Here is a 21,993-nt window from a genome sequence, read left to right as displayed (position 1 = left end):
ATGTGTCAGATTTGCATAAATTATTATTACAAAAGTTGATACACTGCCTATCGTACAGCGTTTCAATAAATTTTAATTTAGGGTAGTTCTTTGATCATCACAAAAGAATGTTCTTCAGGAGCCCCTTGAACACTGAATGATTGAAAAATTTTTACTAAAAGGTTGATCCTGCCGCCGTTACTGATGTTGAAGACTGTTTTACAATATTAGGTATCCTGTTGATTTCAACAGGACTGCTTGGCTGAATCAGATGGTAAATAAACATAATGGTAGCCTTTCTTTATGCAAAGTCTTCCCATGAATAAGAGTGTGTCTACACATGAAAGTTAATCCGTAACAAGGTAGTGTGTGAATTCAGCTATTCCTGATTTAGCTTCATATGTGGAACACACTTAATTCAGAATAAGGTCTGGTCTACCTTACAGACCTATATTGGTATAACTACGTCGCTCAGGAATGTGAGAAATCCATACTCCTGAGTCAGGTAGTTGTGCCAACCTTACCTCCCCTCCCCCCATGTAGAGCTTCTCCCACTCACATAGCTGTGCCTCTTGAGGAGGTGGATTAACTATGCTGACAAGTGAGCGCTCTTCTGTCGTCGTAGAGCATCTTCATTCAAGCGCTAGAGCAACGCAGATGCATTGGTGTTGCTGTGCTGATGCAGCATTTTAAGTGTAGAGTTGCCCTGAGGCACTCTTATTCTGGAATATTTTAAGCACAGTGCTTACTACCATACTGGCTGCCCTGAGACCACTTGCCCCATCTTTGTGATGACGAGTACCCTATGTCCCGTAAGTTTTTTTGTTTTGTTTTGTTTTTTATAGGCAAGTCTGTAGCAGGATAATACTGGCTTGGAAGGTTCATTTTCTTAGTCTTAAACAACCTTAAACATTACCCTGAGTATACAATAGGATTGTGAGGCTTGCTTGAGATTTTCATTGCTACTTCCATCTGAACACAGGTTTTATTTAGCAATTAATAACAATGAATGCTTATCTACAAACTCTTCGCATTGTAACTAAAACTGTGAAAAATAAATTTGCTAATTTCCTGTCTCTGTCCTGCAAAATATATACGCTCATACCATATATATAGTATAATTCTTTACCTGTTTTTTGAATGAGATATTTGAAAAAAACTTCTTTTTTTCTGGAAATAAAATTTACTTAGTGGAGTGAAGTCAAGAAGTACTGAAATTTTTTACAGTGGTGTTTAGAAGTGAGTAGATGGGTCATACATACATACAATTTTTGCATTTAATTTTCCTGTATTGTTTTTATTTTTGAAAAACAATAATAAAAGGAAAAGAATTGTGAACTATTTGTGTTGTGGACCTCAAAAGCTGTTAGCTGCACAAATATGCCAAGGAGTCTAACAGTAGAACTTGTGACTTCTTTTAACCAGTCAATATGTACTGAGTTTAAAGAGACAAAGTGGGTGAGGTAATTTATTCTATTGGACCAACTTCTGGGGGTGAAAGAGGCAGTCTTCCTCAGGTCTGGAGAAAGTAACCAGAGTGTCACATCTAAATACAGATTAAGTTTAAGGGGTTCCCACATGATGTAAGAGACCACTTGAAATGAAGTGGGCACTTAACACCTCTGCAGTTGGAGGACAAAGGAGGGTCAGCAGGCATCTGGTGTGTTACATCTGGTGTGTAATGCACCATAAAGCCAGTGCCTCTGTTAAGTCTTTGTTTTTTAGTGTCCGGCAGAGTTCTGAATTTGAGTTCACAGGCTCATCTTTTAAAGATGTTGTGCAGGTTTCCTGTGAGGATGGGGACTGAAAGGTCAGATATGGAGTGATTGGTCCAAGTGTTCAGAACTTGGAGAGGACACATTTGGGGAGACTTGGGACTGGAAGGGTTGTACGTATTAACTTCAAGGAGTAACTAGGCTGGTGGAAGCCAGGATGAGACGTTGTGCTGTGGGCAGGCTAATGGTGTCAGGGATCTGAGCCTTAGCAGCACATGATCAACACTCCCAAGGTCATAGGGCAGGAAGTGACAGAATCCCTTACTGGTCTGGGTGATCCCCCAAAACGTCAGTGTTGTTGTAGGTACAGGAGATTCACTCCAATATGAGCGAACTGAGGTTCACACTCCAAAGTCTTGCTAAACTGACCCATATGAATTTAAAAATAGGGGAGCGAAGTAATTATTTTCAAACCAAGCAAAGGCACTAGCCCTTGTTGAGTACTATAGCCATGACAACTTTTGAGAAAACTTTAGACATTTTGCTGTAGCCATATCTGAAAATTACACATAGTGTGTGCCACAGTTCAAGGCAACTGCACGTGTATTCCCCCTTTGTGGTTCAGCAAGGGCACCCACTCTAGGCTGCAGGCTCCTCAGCCGTCATCTCTCTTGGGCAGAGACTTGCATTTTTCTCCCTTTTGATCAGGATATTTCCAGGTTGAACAGTTCCCTGCCAACACTTTGTTATTCCCCAAAAGACAGACTGCCTAAGCAGGCCTGCTTTGCTTCTCTCCTCAGAGATGACAAACAGTGTAACTGCCAAGAGTTATAAGCTACTACACAGCTCTTTCTAAGCAAGCACTTTTAATTTATTCTTAAATTAAAAGGCATTACTGGTCAAACATATTAAAAACAATAAAAGAGCCTACCTGCATTCTAATAAGCTTACCAGAGATCACCCCTACCTCCGATCTTGGGCTCTCATTGGTGATTAGTCCTTCAAACTCCATACGGGGTTTTCTCCGGCAGTCACCAGTTCATAACAACTTTTGCTTAGAACTAGCCCCCTCATGACTCTGGGAGTCACTATTTTATCCTGTCTTCATCTTTGAAGCCACCGTAAATAGGTAAGCCAGACAAAGGCTCCCACTCAGGGTAAAGCTTCAAAAGGCTGAGTTCTTGCACAATTGGAGGGGGTTCATTTGCATACCCCCCCTAGAAATTTCCTGGGGAAACTCCCTTAATTTTTAAAGGTTCATTCTTGTTGTCTTAGCCCATTGTTTAAAATATTCCTTCGAAGCTCACAAGGGGTCAGGTCTCCTAGACAAGTTACGTACAATTCCGCAGAAATACACACAATCACAATTTTAATACGAGCTCTTAAAATACTTAATTGAGTAAGGTTTGTCCAGGATATGGTTAAATGGATCCGTGTGGTTGAACTGTTTTTAATGGCAATAGTTGATTTCTTGTCTTTCCTTGGAAATAGTTGAGATCTTGCGTAAACTCTAATACGATAATAATAATGAACTTTCTCACCATCAGGCAGGTGACGCTTGTTTTGTGAAAGTGGCATGAATGTGGACCTTATTGTAATTTTCTACGCTAAACAAGGGAATTCAAACCGTTCATGGTGGTTAGCGCTACTTGGTCGATGTCTTTGTATTCAAACCTAGCCTCAAGTTGTCAACCTTGCCTTGTAGTTCTGAGGAAAACTGCATACATAATGTACCTATTGGGTTTTTAACCAGAGACCTTATTGTCTTGTAATCTGTTTATATAGTCCTCTATCCAATTTTAATGTGGATTTCTGAGTGCATGATTTAGCACACCATGTGTTCATGAGATTTTACTCTCCTAGGATGTGTGCACTGCACATATTACATCTGTGGTTCACAAACGGTGCCTTTATTAGTCGTCTGCAGAATGAAGAAGCTATGAATTAAGGGGGACTGGATAGTTAAAAGGGTACATGATCTGTGGGGAGGATCTTTCTCCAAAACAAAAGGCAATACAGAATGAAAGAGCTCCTTGCACCCTCCACATGCCCTGTTCACTCAGAGTGGTTGATCATCAATTAGCCTGTAGTGATCCCATCTGTATGTGGCATTGGTTGTCAATATTTGTGCATTTAAAACATTTAGTTTTCCTACAGGACATAAGACTTTTTAGGTTGTAATAAATTGCTTTCTAGAATCCTAATTCTGAGTGAAAATCACTGCTTCTAGGTTTAGCAAGAATTTGGTGGCTTTTTCCCAATGGCTCAGACCTAGTTTATGATATGATCTTCATACTGAGTTGTCGGAGCATTACCATTGTGCCACATCTTCATTTAGGGGTGTGTGCGTGTGTGTGTGTGTGTGTATATGTGTGTGTGTATATATATATATATATATATATATATATATATATGGGTTTGTATTTAATTGAAAACGGTATACTCATTTAGAAGCACTACATGCATAGCAAGTTTTCTTCTTCTTTGTTCAGGAACCTGAATAAAGTACACAGGAACTTGGCAGTGTACATGGAAGTCTAAAATTTTAATTGACCGCAACTAAATTCTTCTCTAACATGATTGATCGTATTTAGTGCAATGCTAATGAGGAGCACTCTTTACATCCCTGGCAAGTAAAATTCATGCTAATTTATGATTGCTTAAGGAGAAAAATTAAGGCAAAAAGCATGGTAATGTCAGGAAGCTTTTTTCGAATTGTACTTTCAAAAGACTACTCATACAGAATATTTTTTCTCTACTACCCACTCTGCTACTAGCCTGCTGGAAGGATATACCAAACATACCATAAACAATCTATGCAATAAATGTCTAGAATTATTATTTTCTGTTTTAGACTCCTGCCAAATTTCTCAAAACCCAGATACTTTGAAGGAGAAAGAAAATAAAGGATTTTTCAGCTTTTTTCAGCGAAGTAAGAAGAAACGAGAACAAGTAAGATGGCATTTTCTAAGCAAAATATGTCTAAATATATTCTCAGAACAGTCAGGTTTGCTGGTTGAAATACTTTCAGAATGTTTGATTATCTCTTCCCCTCCTTTTAAGACTGCCAGTGCCCCAGCAACTCCACTGATGAGCAAACCCAGGCCAACTTTTATCAACAGATCTAACACCATTTCCAAGCAGTACGACTCTAATACGTTGCCATCTGAAATGCCAAAGAAGCGAAGAGCACCCTTGCCTCCAATGCCTGCCTCTCAAAGTGTCCCACAGGATCTTGCACATGCCCAAGTGAGATACACATCGTCTTGTGTCGTGAAATCTAGTAGTGTTGATGAAAATGAACAGGTGAGCTATTGTTAAACTTTTTCTTCTCCATCTCCCCACCCAATTAAGTTTCACTGATTAAGAGTATCTGAGGCAGTGGTATTTCTGGTGAGGCTTGGAACAAAAATAGTTACACAATATAAGTAAAAAGTCCTATTTTCTGAGGATATAGTAGTGAAACAAGAAATATTTCACACTGAGATAAAAGTGTATCAATTGAGGGATAGATTTTAAATATTTTTGTGTGGTTCCAAAATATTGGCTGTATTATAAAAAACAGAATAAAATAAACCATTGTTCTATTAATACATTTTTATATGAGTAAGTTTAGAAGTCAAATTTATTTATTTATTTTAGAAAGAAGAAAGTATTTGTTGCTATCTGGCTTTTATCCGATGGCTAAGATTTATATAATCATGACAAAGGCTCTGATCCTCCAAAGACATGTACATTGCTTAACTTTAAAGTCACTGGTGCTGCACATATGCTTAAATGAAACCACTATTTTGTAACAAGGATGTTTCATTTTAAACAGTATGAGTGATAAATAGGAGTTCCAGCCTCAACTTGTTCTGTTGAGTTAATAGCTTACATGTTTGCATACATTATGGTTTACATTAATATGTCCATTAACTACACAGGGGTTTGGGATTTTATGTCATTTCTAAATTGAGTCACTTAGTCCTTTGTAGTAAAATGCAGTTTAATGTGATGTTGAAGAAAATAGTCTTCTAAACAGTCTTCCAATCTAAATTATTAGAAACAAATGGGACTCTTGGGAACTACATTTAACTTATAGGAAGCACAAGGATGTTAAACTAAAGTTTTATCTTAATAAAATTGTCTGCTTGTATAGTAATGCATTTGAATGAAGTTATGAGAGAGGCTATCTAAGTGTATTACTGAACTCATTCCAACAAATTTTGAGAGAAAATTAATGCATTGGGTAATATCTTGGTAAAGCACAGATTGTCAGTTGTGAAGTCCAATTAAAGATCAAGGCTAAAAGTGTCAGTGTAAATTGAAACACTTCATATTTGTATTTTGCACTGTGCTTTGAATCTGGAATAAAAGGCATTCTTTTTAAAAAAATTAGACTACTGGCATGCCAGAAAGATGAAATGAATTGCTGAATGCTAGTCCCGTAAACAAAAATTCTCAAATGAACCATTAGTCTAATTATCCTGTACACAATACTTTTCATTTCCAGTCAACACGAAAAAACCACAAGAGAGCGCTGTTTAACAGAAGTTCTAAATGTTGTCTTATATTTGGCTGAGAAGCTTTGTCATTCGAAGAGGAGAAAAATATTTTTCTCTTTACTGGTGTAAAATTAAATAACAGTCTGTCTTGGTCTTTTCTTGCTTCTTCATTGAATGTAACAGTGAAGAAAAGACTTTTTAAAAAAAAATCTACTGAGGAGAGTAGGCATTACTCCACTGTCTAATCAAATTTGCAAGCAGTGCTGGTTTACAACAAAACATTTTCTTAGCCACTGGGGAGGAGTTCAAGGAGAAGAATTTCTGTGACATGTAAGAAAGTGGTTCCTTTAAAATCCGTACATCCTGGGGCATTGATGGTGACTATTATAATTCGTTATTTATATTAGCACCTGCAGGACATAAAATTAAGAGTTGACCCCATTGAAATGGGCCCTTTACAAACATATAATAAGAAACTGTCCTTGCCCAAAAGAGTTAGCAGTCTGAACAGAAAAGACAAACAAAGGGTGGTACATGGAAGTAAAGTAACCCACAATGATTGTATAACTTCAGTATTTCCCAGTTTTCTTCGCTATGTCAAGTGCATTAATGCTTGATTAATCCTAATGGGCCAAATTCTACCAGTTTACTCCTGTGGAAATCCTGGGTAACTCCACTGAAGTCATGGTTCGTCTTTTGAGGGCTGTTCCCTGTGTGTATTCCATTGTGGGTATTCATGTGTTCCATGCACCTGAGACCATAAGAATCTTTGAAGCAGTGTTCGTTGGTCCATATTTGTGCCCTTGCTCTCCTCATGCTCTGTACTGAAGATATAAGGGACGGTACAGATTGACTGTCTCTCCAGCTCCTTCTGGAACCTCAGTGCCAGAGCTGAGCCTTTTGTCCTTAACCTGTAAATATTTCAAAAGTTTTATAAAGTTTTAACTGTATATAGTGTCCATACAGTTTATTCACTATAGTGGTTAATTAGTTCCCCCAGGGAGCCTCCCTGGCCCCCAGTACAGGATTTAGATTATTGAGGTTAATGAGATTTAAAAGCTGCATCTCCTGTCTCTGCTGTTTTTTTCCAGCTATGATGGCTAACGCTGCCGTTATTGCCTCAGAGAAGCTCATATTTCTGTTAGGTGCAGTATTTGCCATTCCTTTCCTACCCAAACCTGACAGATGCGAGAACTCCATCTTAGGAAATGCCTCATGGAGTGTGCAATGAGACCCAAGTGAGAGCTGGGACAGGGCACTCCTCTGTACATCATCCACAGATGTTGAGATGTGCGCCTCCTAGCACCATGATGTTTGATTCAGGAGTGGGATGGAGCAGAACTAAAGACCTTTCACTGAGGACTTTTTATGAGAACAGGAGACAGGCTCTCCTAAACATAAAAGCAGATGTCCCTCAATATGCTTATCTGTGTCTTTTCCGAAAGCCTTATGACACCAATGAGGAGAAGAGGCTTCATTCCCTCTACCTGAGATGTGCATTAGCATTTTACCTGCGAAGAACAAAGCCAATCAGAAATTAACCTAGATTGTTCATTGCTACAGTGGAATGAGTGAGTGGACAAGCCATATCCTCTCAGAGGATATCTAAGTAGATCTCTTGCTGTATACCACTTTATCAGTTGGAGCATCTCCCTCACCTGCATGTAGCGAGATCTTATTCTAATAGAGCGACAGCAGTTTCAGTAGCTTTGGTTCAAGAGTAGCTCTTCTTGACGTTTGCAAAGCAGCAACATGGAGTTCTATCCATATGTTCATGAGACACTACACCTTAGTTCAAGCCTCCACAGATGATGCATCCTTTGGGGCAGTAATCCTTCAAACCTCTATACTGCCTGCCTCCTCGGAGCCTCTCCTCTTGATTAGTGCTTGTCAGTCGCCCACAGTGAAATACACTCAGGGACCAGCATTCGAAGAAGAAAGTGAAGTTACTTACCTTATCGTAACTGGAGTTCTTCTAGATGTGTGGTCCCTATATGTATTCTGCTACCAGTCCTCCTTCCCCTCTGCTCACGATCGTAATTGGATTCATGAGAGAGAAGGAACTGGAGTGGCGGTTGCTATGCACTGCCATTTATACCCTAGTTACAGAACATGAGGAGAGCAAGGGCGCTGGCACAGACCAACAGACATTGCATGTAGGATTCTTCTGGTCTCAGGTGCATGGAGCACATGTGTACCCACAGTGGACTATAGATAGGGTCCACATCTCGAAGAACTCCAGTTAAGAAATTTAAGAAATTTCCCTTAAAACCAGATTTACATGGGTGGAAATGAGAGCAGAATTTGTTCCAGAATACTCTCCTATTTGGCCTCATTTCCATGCATACTAATCATATTTCACAAAATCCAGCTGCCTGCTAGGCTGATTTGCCTAGAAGGCCCTATCCATCAGTATCACATTCCATTATATAATTTCTTAAAGCCGCGTATAGAATCATAGTAATTTAGAGTTAGAAGGGACGTCGAGGTTATCTAATTTACCTCCTTGTGTTGAGGTAGGACTGTGTATGCCTAGACCATTCCTGACAGATGTTTGTCTAACGTGTTCTTTAAAATCTCCAGTGACGTAGGTTCTGCAACCTAGTGAGAGAGTTTTTGCTAATATCTAGCCTAAATTTTCCTTGCGGTGGATTAAGCCTATTACTTTTTGTCTTCTCCTTGATAGACATGGAAAGCAATTGATTACTGTCCTCTTTGTAACTGACATCTAGTGGGGGTATGCCATGTAAGACTAACCCATCTTGTTCTCAGGGCAACCTGCGAACCTTGTGCTGTTTCATGTGAATAGCTAAGTGGCACTGTCCTAATGCGTCAATAATCGCCATCTTGTTAGGATGTCCTTTAATAAGAGTCAACAGTGTCACACACAACAGTGTCACATGCATACTGAAGCAAACTTTGCCCCATATTTTCCCCTAAAGATATTCACTAAGCCTCTTTTTAAACAACATTTATCAAATAAAAAAATTACATGTGTATAGTACCGTGACAAACTTATTTGAAGTTGGCATTAAATCCTATTTTTTGAACAAATGTCATCTTATTTTAAGACAATCATTATTCGGTGGTAGCTTGATAAATGAAAGGTATCTTACTCCATGGGTATTGACAAGGTCAAGAGTTCTGCTGTCAATGGGTTCTTGAATTATGGAGGGATGATCAGTAAAAGAGAGATTTGTGAGCCTGTTTATTCCAGTGCTGCTCCTTCATATTCCACTTTATGAAGTGGGCTGCTTAATTGAAGCACAAACAAAAGTCCTTTGAAGATGACCCCCAGGTCTGGCTCAAGTGTAGATTCTACTACCATAAAATGAATGTCATTGCTGGATTTTATTATGCTGTCAAATAGACAAGTGACAGTGATCAAAATTGCTACAGGAATGGGCATCTGTGACCAGGGATGAAACATATTTCTTTATCACTGGGATCCTGAAAGTAATCACTCTGAGATGTGGAACTACAAGGTTACTTCAGTATCAGGCTAATAGCTGTTACAATGGCAGGCAAAATTATGGCAACTATCTTTTGAGATGCTGAACTGGTGATAAGAAGACTGAATAGTTTTTTTTAAAATGCATACAGGACTGCCATAGAAACATAATGTATAAACTAAAAAGTTCTCCTCAGATGCCCTATACCTTTGTGTATTGTGATGCTTTCATATTGTGTGCACACTGGCAAACAGAGCTAAATCCCTATTTTTGTTAGAATATTTGTTAAAATTTTGTTGTTATACTTCCATATTTATACCATATTACAACATATTTAGGAACATTCCCCATCAGAGTTTTCTGAAATGGGCTTTTTTTAAAAGCGTGAGAGATTCCAGGTTACTCTCTTCATAACATTTATGACAACCAGTTTTGTTTACCGTCACTGTTGTGATACATTTTTGAATATCCAGCACTCTACAAGATATAATTCCCCTTACTTCCTGCTCCACCATTTTCTGATTATTTTCCCCCCTTGGGAATAGTTTAAAAGTATTGCTCAGAGAAACTATTAGAAACTTAACAAGTTATTTGAATTTTGGTTAATAGTGGATGAGGATTGTTGTGTTATCTCAGGTATAAATTATAAATATCACTTTTGGAGTACAATAATCAGACTTTTCTTGAGTTTCTCTGAATACTCTTGTTCATTTTTCCCCCCCTTAGGGTCAGCTGAGACTAGGAATAGTGAGAACAGGTTCTCTGCAGCTCAGTGGCACATCATCTGTTAACTCCTCTTTGAGAAGGACTAAGCGCAAAGCGCCCTCCCCACCCTCTAGAATACCACAAGACCAAAGTGACAGCAGTAAAAGAACTGGTAATATTTTTACGTTTTAACTAGGCAGAAATGGAAAGTTGTTAATACTGTACCTAGGCTAAATATTAAAGAAATGTCACCCTATTGGTTGAACTTTAAATAAAACTATGCATACATGTTAAACACTTTTTATTTAAGAATATGTTTAGGTAAAAAGACAGATGAAAACAGTACAATGTTAGAGGAAAATGTCATGGATCAAACTTAGTTCTATTTCAAGGTCCGTAATATTGTAACAGTTGAAATGCATGGGGGTGTGTGTGTGTGTGTGTGTGTGTGTGTAGACCATGGAATTGACAGTACTGTAGGTGTGGTTGTAACAAGCTTTAATCAGCAAGACGAAAGCACTTCATTCCTTAGAAACAAGCTAATCTGTAAGGTCAAAGTTAGAAATTTTGTTTCATATTTATATCGGTGTAAAAGAAATAAAAGATTGCATTTAAAAAGAAAGCTGTCTGTTAACATTTTCTTTACTTTGTTTCAGCATCAGAGTTTGCAGAATCAAACCCTGTAGAAAATATTGTGGAAGAAAGAGATGCAGAAGTACTGTTTCCAGCAGGTAGTTCTTCCCAGATATTATTAAAACATAGTCAAGAACAGTCATAATAAAAGACTGGTAATAAAGAGAAATAGTAAAAAGGTCATGCTGCAGGTGTTTCAGCCCATTATTTTATTTGTCTTAAACTATCATTTAAATTTGAGATTTCCCCTGGATACTTTTGTTTTTTTCCCCACACCAATACTCTAAGTATTTATATGGCTTTCTAAAGTACAAAAGTTTTACTTTTGCATGATATAGTAACAAACACCTGATGTTTGTATTGGTTACTATGTGTTACATTTTAAAAAGAGATACTTACTGGGTATTCTAGAATATTTAGACATTAATGAAATAGTTTTTAAAAAAGAACACCACCTTCTGACCCAGATGCACACGACACAGTTGAGTCATGTCCATACATCGCTTCACTTCCCTTTCCCCGCCCAACCCCAAACATAACCAAGTATCATTCTTGCTTATATGACCATAACTACCACGTTGCCTATGTTTTTGTATCAGTGCATTCTAGGAAAACTGCTCTCTGTGTTTCAACAGGGGATAAAATGTCTTAAGGACACACACATGGAGTGTCATTAGCAGTATAAGAGGCTCTGCACTTTGAGATTTTCTACTGTACAGATAACTATAAACAGGAGGATGAGCTAAACTGGTTATATGGGTATGGTTAGGGAGTTCCATTTAGACTGCAAAGCATTAGTTTGCCACACCAGTTATACAGAGACCCATGTGTTATCTTAGGCCTTTGGCAAGGGGGAAACTCAGTTTCCAACCTGGAAGAACCCATACTGTATTTGGATACAAACAATATTTAAAGGCAGCTGTGTCACGGACAAGTTACCAACTTGGATGAAAGTTGTGATGTGAGTAGTTCTGTGGATGAATGAAAAAGCTGTAATTAATTGAATCACAAGTGCTCACTGGACTCTGTCCTTGTTTGTTTTGTGATCTGAGATCACACCCTGAGGAAATATGGTGCAGACATGTACATAGGTCACATACCATTATATTGTGCCTACATGCTAAAGGGTAATAAGGAGAGCAGTAAAATTCTTAGCGAAAAACTTATTCAGGCAAATAAGATGTCTTGCAAATCATGGACCAGATCGTTTGGACACTGCCTCTAATTTTTAACTCCAATTGTGTGAGCAAGTAATTGCAGGTGAAGTTTAGGTAACTCAGACTTCTGAATAAATTATGTGTACACTAGGTACATTAGGTACTAAAAAGTCTTGGTGGCCTAAGTTGTACCTAAGAGTTTTTTGGCATCTGAAAAATCATGGGTGCAGAAAAGGAGTCTGCCTTAAGGACATACTGAAAATTTAGCTTGAGGATAAGTGTATTTAAACAAGTATAAATTGTAGTTGTTATAAAAAGAGAATTACAATTGGAGTATTACTGAAGGCTCAACTTCACAAATAATTTGCTAAAGTTCCTTTAAAAATAACTAATTTGCTTTGAAATTTGTTTAGCTACATTTTTGTTTGCTGTCATTCTAATTTTATTTTGTTTAATCTGCAGACTACATCAAGCTAATTAATCTTCTTATTCCTAAACTGCTTTTTAGGTGATAAAGTTGATGTAACCAGAGCCACAGTGCCATCATGTGCCTCTCATTGCTTAGATGCAGCCAATCATGAACAAAACACTGTCCAGCAACTGACAGATGAAAGTAACCTTTCTGGTAACACTGGCTGTCCTGATGCATCTGAAATGCCTTCTAAATGTAGGTTGTAATATCTTTCTGTAGGATATTTTGGATAGATAATTTACAGTAGACCAATAAACAACGCATGTGGTGTTGAAGTTTTCACTACTTCTAGAGCCACTGTAGGGAACAAAAATCAGTTGTAATTATACCATACCATAAACTTTTCTTTGTAGATAGCATGTATAAATATTTAATTTTCTCCCTGTTAAATTTGTTTCCAGTTACAGATGAGACAATTCAGTTCTAAAATGAAGAATTAAGTCGGGTGTCTCTGACTTATTTCTTTAGCTGTAATATGCTTCTATCTTAGGGGTTTTGATCTATGTAGGATTTTCTTCATTTCCCATCACTGTAGTATCTGAGTGCTGCATGGGTGAATTAGATCTGTCAGCTTTAGAGAATAGTCTGTTCTTCGTTCTTCTTAGGTTCTAGGAAGCTCTGCTTGTGGTATATGTACTTTTGTAAAATATAAATATCTTTCAATAGATGATGAAATTTTTTTTAAAAAAATTGCAGCATGCTAGCCTAATCTCTTCTAGCAGCTCATTCCACAGTCGAGCCTTGTTGAACAAGAGTGCTTTCACTCTAGCTCTCACACATTCTTTCTGGGTTTTATTAGCCACCCTGCCCTAGAGGAATGCAGCAGTTTACACAGGTCTTGGATAGATGGGTCTTGTCCAGTGGTGCCACACAGTCTTGAATTGGCAGTAGAAGCAGATTGTGAGCTAATAGAGGATGTAGTGCAAAGAGCTGATGTGATCAAGATTGCCTGTTTCACTGATAAGGCTACTGTATTCTGCACAAGTTGGAGCCCTCTGCATTGTTTCCAGCTTCAACCCCAGATACAGTGAATTACAGTAATCCGTACTGGAGATGATGAATGCATGAATTACCGTGGCCAAAACATTATAAATAAGGGTGGAACAAAATGTTATAGGAAAGTGAAGGTGGAAGAAGGTATTAGTTGATATTGTCACTTCCTAGAAAGCTAGAGTTTAGTTTATGAGGGTCCCAAATCTTTGCATCATTTAGATAAATGGGAAAGCAAACACCTTTCATGGGAGTGGAAGGGCCTTCTGATTCCTCTGAGTGTTTTCCACTGTCAGTAATACCTTGCTGTTGACTGTCAAAAGCTGTAGAGAGGTATAAGAGTGGGCCTGATCCAAAGCCCACTGAAGGCAATGGGAAGACTCTAATTCACTTCAGTGGGCTTAGGAACAGGCCCAGTATGAGCACTGAGATATGGACTGTGCCTGCTGAGTGGGAAGCATCCATTGGTGCTTCTTTTGGCCCTTCTATGTCATGTTTTTGTTTTTAAGCCCCATTAAAATCCATCCAGATGTTGGAGAAGTTGCAAGATGGAGTTTTTTGTCAATACTTTCTAAGTAGATGCCACTGTACTACAGAGGCAGCTCTGCTACAGTTCCATGGCCTGTGGTTCCCATGAGGGAAGCCCAGCTACTCGCCCTGATATGGGGGTTAGGATTTGCCTCTAACAGGACACAGATTTCATCTATTCCTATTTTAGTGTTTGTCTGAAAATTATGTAGCACATTTTGGTAACTACATAAATTAATAATAATAATACTGTATTAGTGTAAATTTGAGAACAGTTTTAACAATTCCAGAAACTCAATACACCTCTACCCCGATATAACATGACCCGATATAGCACAAATTCATCTATAACGCGGTAAAGCAGTACTCTGGGGGGCGGGGCTGCGTGCTCCTGCTGATCAGCGTGTCTGGCTCCGACATGCTGCTTGGCTGGGACCGAGGGGTTGGATAAGAGGCAGAGGGTCTCGGGGGACGGTCAGGGGACAGGGAGCAGGGGGGGTTGGATAGAGCCTGGGAGTCTCAGGGGGCCTGTCAGGGGGCGGAGGTGTGGATAGGGGTCGGGGCAGTCAGAGGACAGGGAGCAGGGTGGTTGGGTAGGGGGTTGGGTCCTGGGGGTGATTAGGGACGGGGAGGTCTCTGGAGGTGGCGATCAGGGGACAAGGAGCAGGAGGGGCTTAGATAGGGGGTGGGGTCTTGGGAGGGGTGGTTAGCGGTTGGGGGTCTCTGGAGGGGGTAGTTAGGGGACAAGGAGCAGAGGGGGTTGGATGGGTTGGGGGTTCTGAGGGGTCAGTCAGGGGGTGGGAAGAAACTATTAATAACGGAAATGCTCAAGGCCAAAGCAGGTTCGATATAACGCAGAAAGATTTTTTGGATCGCGTTATATCGGGGTAGAGGTGTAGTTCCATCCATTTGGTGTAATGTTTCTGAAACACTAATACTTTGAGCGTTGTCCTTTTTCAGTTAAAGTTTTGACTTAATGTGTATTCTGCGTTGTATCATATAAAATGGCTGCTGCTTAAATTTATTTGCTCATTCAATAAAGTAGCAGTGCATAATAGGTTTACCATATAAATACCGGTCACAATGTAATGATCACTTGAAGGAATTTTTTTTTTGTTCCTGAAAGTAAAAGAATGTGTTTGTGCTTCTGTTAGCTATTCATTACAGTGACACTGCACTGTATAGTTTAAAACATACTAACATTTCCATTATAAACTGCTATTTTCAGAAGTTTATATTCTCTATGAAAAGCCCACTCTGGACTGAAAAATGCTTTAAAGGATTACACCTACTAGAAGAAAAATAATTAGAATGATTTTTGCATTGTAAAACCACAAAAAGATGTATCTTCCTCTCCATAATGGTATTCGTTTTCATTCTGAACATTTTTCTAGCCTAATATGCATAGTTGCTTTAGAGTCTTGTGGTTTAGGAAAGAAGAGTAAAATATCTATACGCATGTTAATTAACAATTATTGTATGTTTGCTACTCATGAAATTTAATTTAAAAAAATTGTAGGAATCTTATTGACATAACACTCAGTAAAGTCTCCAAGGAACCTGAGGTCCATTAGGTCAGTAGCCAATGCACTGAAAAGAGTGATAGATTATAATTGGAGAATGATGAGAGTACGTAACTCTCAATCTCTGACACTTTGGAGCATAATAGCTCGCTAAGAGATGTTAGACTATTATTGTATACCATTTAAATGGTACTCTTATTGACCCATTTGACTGGAATGTCTCCAAAGGAGATTTACTTTGTAAGGTCATTGATCTGTCAACTAAAAACTCTTCAGGTACCTTTTAGCCCAGTAGGCTGCTAATAGCTTGAAAGGAACATTGTTTAAACATCATAGCCTAATGTTTGCTCTGGTGAATAACATATTGAATATCTTGTTGGTTTTCTGAGACTCTTTAATGAAAAAAAAGTATATATTTTTTTATGCCTAGTGCATGTATGTACGTATTTTTGTACATGTACACACTTGTCCCAAGAGTAACACAAGTATAAATTGTAATAGACCATTGCTAGCACAGGCAGCAGAGTGGAGACACAGCTGAGCTGTGCTGAGTACAAACTGGTTTGAAACCAGAGGGTACGTACTCAGCATGACTCAGCCGTGCTTCTGCTTCCCATGCTACTGTGCCTGTACTGCTCTTTATACTCTGCCTAGCTCTCATCAAGCTACTGCAGGTATGTGTACAGCAGAGGAATCCCACCACTAGCTTATGGTGTAGACATAGCGTGTGTACCGCATACACACAGTGCATAAACAGCTTCATTAAAAAGAAGAGAGGTGGCTTCAATTTTAGATCAAAATTAAACTTAGAAAACCAGGCATTTGGAACAAAGTCAGAAGACATAAACTGATCCTTCAGCCACCAGGAATGTATGGGTGTAACTGTGAAAACATGATGACACAGCTCTATTTATTATTTACTACTGTGACAGACCCAGACCAGTGGGGTACAGGAGTCTGGTAGAAGGCAAATATACTGGCCACTGGATGAATAGTTTCCTGTTCCCTGAGTGACCAGAGCAGGGGCTGCCCTAGAGCAATCAGGAACCTGTTAGAACCAGTTAAGACAGGCAAGCTAATCAAGACACCTGGAACCAATTAAGAACTTTCTAGAATCAATTATGGCAGGCAGGCTAATCAGGACACCTGGTTTAAAAAGGACCTCCCATCAGTTAGTAGGGGGGCACACAAGGAGCAGGGAGTGAGAGGGCATGCTGCGGGAGGACTGAAGAGTTCAAGTGTGATCAGGCTTCAGGAGGAAGATCCTGCAGTGAGGATAAAGAAGGGGGAAGGCCATGGGGAAGTAGCCTAGGGAGTTGTAGTTGTCACGCAGCTGATACAGGGAACATTGTAGACAGCTGCTATCCACAGGGCCCTGGGCTGCAACCCGGTGTAGAGGGTGGGCCTGGGTTCCCCCCATCCCCCCAACTCCTGATCGGACACAGGAGGAGTTGACCTGGTTTGTGAGAAACACCAAAAAGGAAGGTCTAAATTGGAAAGGGATCTGGCCTGTTCCCGACGCACTAGGTGGGACACAGAGATTGCGGGGATTGTTCTCCATTTCCCCCATGCTGGCCAGTGATGAGGTTAGCTGAGTGGATGGCAGGTTTGAGCCACTAGTAAAAGTGGCCAAACTGAGGGCCTCTGGGAATCTCTGAGGCAAGCAAATCCGCCAATAAGCTCAGGACCCACCAAGGCAGAGGAGGAACTTTGTGACACCTACGTACAGCTATTCTACTACTACGAAAATGACTCGGTGCTTGGATGAGATCAGCTCATGGACCCAAAAAAAAAATGTTGAAACTGAATCTGAGCAAAGATGGGAGTGTGTGTCATGCTGATGGGCAGAGCAAAGCACTTGAGTTTGCTTTCATGGTGTGGTCTCCTTTGTTTCAAAGTACACACCACAAACTGGGTCTGTTCAGTCTATAATTTAGGAGTGCTCTTGAATTCCTTGCTGATAATAAGCTCTCACATAGCAGCATTTCACATATCATCTCTGGGTGGCTAGGAGACTCCATCCCATCCTGGTGGATAACCTGGTCTTGATTAATGCACGACTCTGTCAACTTGCATTTGAACTACACATTGACAATATACTTGGGTATGAAGCCCAAGGAAACAACCCTTAGAAAACTTCAACTAATGCACAACACTGCAGAATGTCTCCTCAGCAACATGAGCTGCCGTAAGCGCGTTGTCCTGTGCTCTCTAAACCAGCTTCCCATAGACCATCTAGTCAAATTCAAGGTCTCAGTCTTTACCTTCAGGGTGCTCAATTTCCTGTGCCCAGCGTATCTAAAAGATTGCCTCATCCTTCAGGATGAGGACCATGCCCAACAACTCTGCTCCTCAGGCAAATTGGAGCTTTCTACCTGCAGGGTAAAGCTCATGTGTGCAGGAAAGATAGTGCTTTCTTGGAGGCTGGCCCAAAACTGTGGAACAAATTCCTACTAGAAATGAGGCCCATCACAAATCTCACCACCTTTTTTGCTCCATGTGCAAGAAGAACTTTTCACCTTGTTTAATATAAACACGTAGCAATGTTTTTTTAAAAAAAGCCACCAACAAAAGAGATTCCCCACCAAAACAAAATGCTACGCTTCATACATCATTCTCTCTTTGGGGAGAGGAGAATCCACATGTGACAGAAGTTAAACAATGTGACTAACAAGCTACTGGAAAGCCCTCTGGTATTACAGAGATGAAGACAGTATAAAATCCTATAGAATAGCAAAATTTGCTTGTCTGGCCTTCATGATTAGTTTTTAACCACAATTTGAGTTAATTCTGCAGTGACCATTTTATGTGATTAACTGAAACCTTTAACACTACTCAAAACTTTGCTGCTTTCAATTTTGAGTTTATCCTTTCAGGCTACGATTTAAACTGCTGTTCTGGATTTGAACTTTTCTTGGTCTTTACACAATTCTGTAATAATACTAGCTAACATGCTGTCCAGCCTGTGTTTTTGTAAGTCTGCTAGTTGAGAAAGGGCAATTTGTGATTTCTCCCTAATCTTTAAGAAAGGCATGTGCCAGGATCCTTGTGATTCACTTTTTCCATCACTAGTTACTTCCCCCTTAGCTCCCAGCTGCTATTTTGTCACCATTCTTATAGTCTTCATTTATTTAGAGATTGTCTATAGTTGTACATTTTCCAAAATAGCTATTCTGGAATAAATGTGTGTGTGCATGCACGGTAGGTGCAGGTGGGGGAGTTATACCAAAAATAACTATTCTGCAATAATTATTCCACAAGTGTTTAACTAAATTTCCAAGGTATAGCCTAACATCTTTTGAATAACAAACAACAGTACGAGCAGCAACACAACTGGTAGGCTAATTGTAAAGTCTATTTACTAATGTTTTTAAAATACTAATTGACATCAAATTGTAGAAAGGTTTGTGATAGGAAGTCAATGGGCAATAGGGCATTTAGCACCTCTGGAAATTTAGGTGACTAATCTTGAATTTAGGAGTAGAACTGGGCAAAAAAATTTGGGTGAAACTTTTTTTCTTCTGAAATATCCAGATTCAGGTCAGCCAAATTGTGTCATGAATTGTTTCAGCAAAAAGAAATTTTGGAAATGCCAGGTTAGAGTCACATGGTGGCAGTGCTGGGTGCTGCCCTCACACCCAGCCACCTGCTGGTTAGGATACTCACTTTGGAGCAGGGAATTGAACTAAGGTCTCCCACATTCTAGGTGAGAGCCCTAAGCACAAGGATGTTTGGGAATGGGTCCCTCCATTTCTCCAGTTGAAACTGTTCCACTAGCTATGAAATACCTACATATTTCAGGTCAGCAAGAGACAGTGCGAATAACTCTATAGCCTGGTGGTTAGGGCACTGGGCTATTGGGTGTAAGGGGTACGCCACCATGGATTTGTGAACCTAGGCCTTAATTTCCAAATTTCAATTTCCTTTATTAAAGTGCCCAAAATCAAAATGAAGGTTTTTGCTTGACCCGAAACGAAACAATTCTGACTTTTCGGTTTGCTGCAAAATGTTTTTAAAAAAATCAGTTTGGAGTTGATCTGAAACAATTTCTGCCCTCTCCCATTTTTAATAACTGCCAACAAATGGGAAATTAGTTATTTGCACAGCCTTATTTAGGAGCCTAACTTTAGGCACCCTAGCCTTGAAAATTTTATTATGTCTTATATGGTATTTGGTCAAAATTGATAGTTACACATTTTAGTTAAGTTACATTTTAATTGAAGTACTGTTATATTTTAAAATGCATTTCATGTAACATTACATATTTGTTGAATTCTGTCTGTAGTATATGCAGCCACCGTATATGCTAAATATCAGAGTACTCTTAAGCTACATTTTGACAAATTCAAGGTATTCCAGCTAAGTTTTGATAACTCTTCGGTGTGTCCCATGCCAATCAGTGGCAAATCACCCACTGATATGATTGGGACTAGGTTGGGTCTTCTATCTGTTCTTAAATCCTCTGGGCATACTACTTTTGATCTAAAAAGTTGTATATTTTTAAAGCTATATATATATGTATATATTTAAAGCTGAATTTGAGAATAACAAACTGATTTATCAGAAAAAAATAAGAGATTTGATTAACATAGAATTGATATTTTTCTATTACTATGTTTATTGCTAAGTACTGCAGATATTTAAAAAATTAATTCAATACTCATTTTAAACAAATTAAGCTTCTCTGTAGCATTCACAGATATAAAGAAATATGGCGAATTAAATAGGAAAGAACTATATAGTAAATCCCCTAGAAATTTAAATTTTGAATCAGACTTTAATGTATTGTGTGATTTTTTTTTTCAGAATTTTTTTTTCAATTTACTACTCTAATTATAAATGTTTAGACGTGCTTTGTCCCTTAATATTTACACTCTGGGTGATTGTTCTGTGAGTGCAGCTGGAATTTGCTCTGAATATAGCCTGGAGGAGATCAATGAAAAGGAACAGAAGAATGTACAGCACAAAGAGGAAAGTGAAAGTGCAGATACCTCTCTTATGACACAAGAGGTTTCTGCCTCCTTCATTTCTACTGATGTACCACTAGATACTGAAAAAAATGATTCTGCTTCATCATCTTCAATTCCTGGCAGTGGCTCTGTAGATAACTTTCAAAGTTTCAAGGAAGAAAAACAAGAAAATATGAGCACAGATGGCAAGTAAGTACTCTTTGTAAGAAAGAAAGAGAGAGAACAAATAAACAAAATCATGAATGCTTTTTCATTGCAAAGAACAGAATAGAGATTTATAAGAAAGTGGCATGAGATTAATATTTCTAAACTCTCATTTCCTTTCTTTTCTAATATAACAAGTTCATTACACAATAGTTAAATGTGGTTAAAAACATAACCACATAACCATTCCAGGCTAGTCTGTTTAGGGCCACTTTTCCTCACTTAATAAATAAAAGGCAGCTATGTTCAGGTTTCACATAGTAATAGAAATTACAATAGAATAAAATGTTCCTTCATTGTTAATTATTATTTAAGCAACAGTCACCTTCATTGAACAAAGTATGAAAACTAGAAATCAGATCAGTCAGCTGTCACAACAGAAATGACTGCTACAATATTATGCTGACAATTTTGGGGAGAACAGGAAGAATGGCCTTCGCTGGATAAATGCTCTCCACTTTTATGGTCATAATTCTCAGTTGTTTTTTTTATTCATTGTTGTGTTTTCTTGTCTTTTACGCACAGGTTTTATCCATCTATCCTCAGAGAACACTGCTAATTCTCTCTCTTCTTTTACTTAGGAAAGATGTAAATATCTCAGTTTTCTTTAGAATTTTTTCCCTTTCTGATACCTCCTCAGTGTCTGACTTTGCTCTTCAGCCTGTATAATAAACTACTTGACTCAGCCGGCTTCTAACATAAAGTAGTGCCTGCTGGAAATGAAAGCTGATTGGCTAGAGAAGTTCCATAATATTCATTTAATCTACTATTCCTCTGTTCCCCAAGGGATGAAAGTTGGCCATTCTGCCCAATTTAAATTGGGAAAAAAGCTGCTTTTTTTTTTTTTTTTAAACACTGTACTGGAGCGAACATCTGTGAGAACTTGTAGCATGCAGTCAACTCCAAAATACTGTGAGGGTTTTGATGAGAGCTGGGCAGGACATGTTTTTCCCATCCCACTAAACTTTTCAAGATTGCAAAAAGTTTCTGTTTGAACATCAAATTGAACCCAAGACCTGTTTCAGTTTTTTGTGGGGGGGGGAAAAACAGGGAGAAATAGAGAGAGACTCAACCCAGAAGAGCCAGTAGCCTGGTAGTTTCTCACCTGGTATATGAGAGAGGTTTAAATTCCTGGTCTGAAACCTTGGTCTCTCACATCCTGGGAGAGTGGCCTAACA

At 38.9% G+C, this 21,993-nt stretch overlaps 1 protein-coding gene across 5 annotated transcripts in view; it reads left to right on the top strand.

The window, feature by feature from the left end:
* Window positions 1–21,993, top strand: part of COBLL1 (cordon-bleu WH2 repeat protein like 1) — a 123,188-nt gene that overhangs the window by 88,270 nt on the left and 12,925 nt on the right. For all 5 annotated transcript variants that reach the window (XM_037912529.2, XM_043525393.1, XM_043525395.1 and 2 more), the window contains exons 6-11: window positions 4,549–4,646; window positions 4,758–5,000; window positions 10,360–10,510; window positions 10,995–11,069; window positions 12,637–12,795; window positions 20,542–20,800. In XM_037912529.2, coding sequence (XP_037768457.1) covers window positions 4,549–4,646; window positions 4,758–5,000; window positions 10,360–10,510; window positions 10,995–11,069; window positions 12,637–12,795; window positions 20,542–20,800 — 985 coding nt within the window. The remainder of the gene's footprint in view (window positions 1–4,548; window positions 4,647–4,757; window positions 5,001–10,359; window positions 10,511–10,994; window positions 11,070–12,636; window positions 12,796–20,541; window positions 20,801–21,993) is intronic.

This window comes from Chelonia mydas, chromosome 11 (assembly GCF_015237465.2).
Source record: "Chelonia mydas isolate rCheMyd1 chromosome 11, rCheMyd1.pri.v2, whole genome shotgun sequence".
Lineage (NCBI taxonomy): Eukaryota > Metazoa > Chordata > Testudines > Cheloniidae > Chelonia > Chelonia mydas.
The sequence above is the reverse complement of the archived record's forward strand: the minus strand, read 5'-3'. Positions and strand labels throughout refer to the sequence as shown.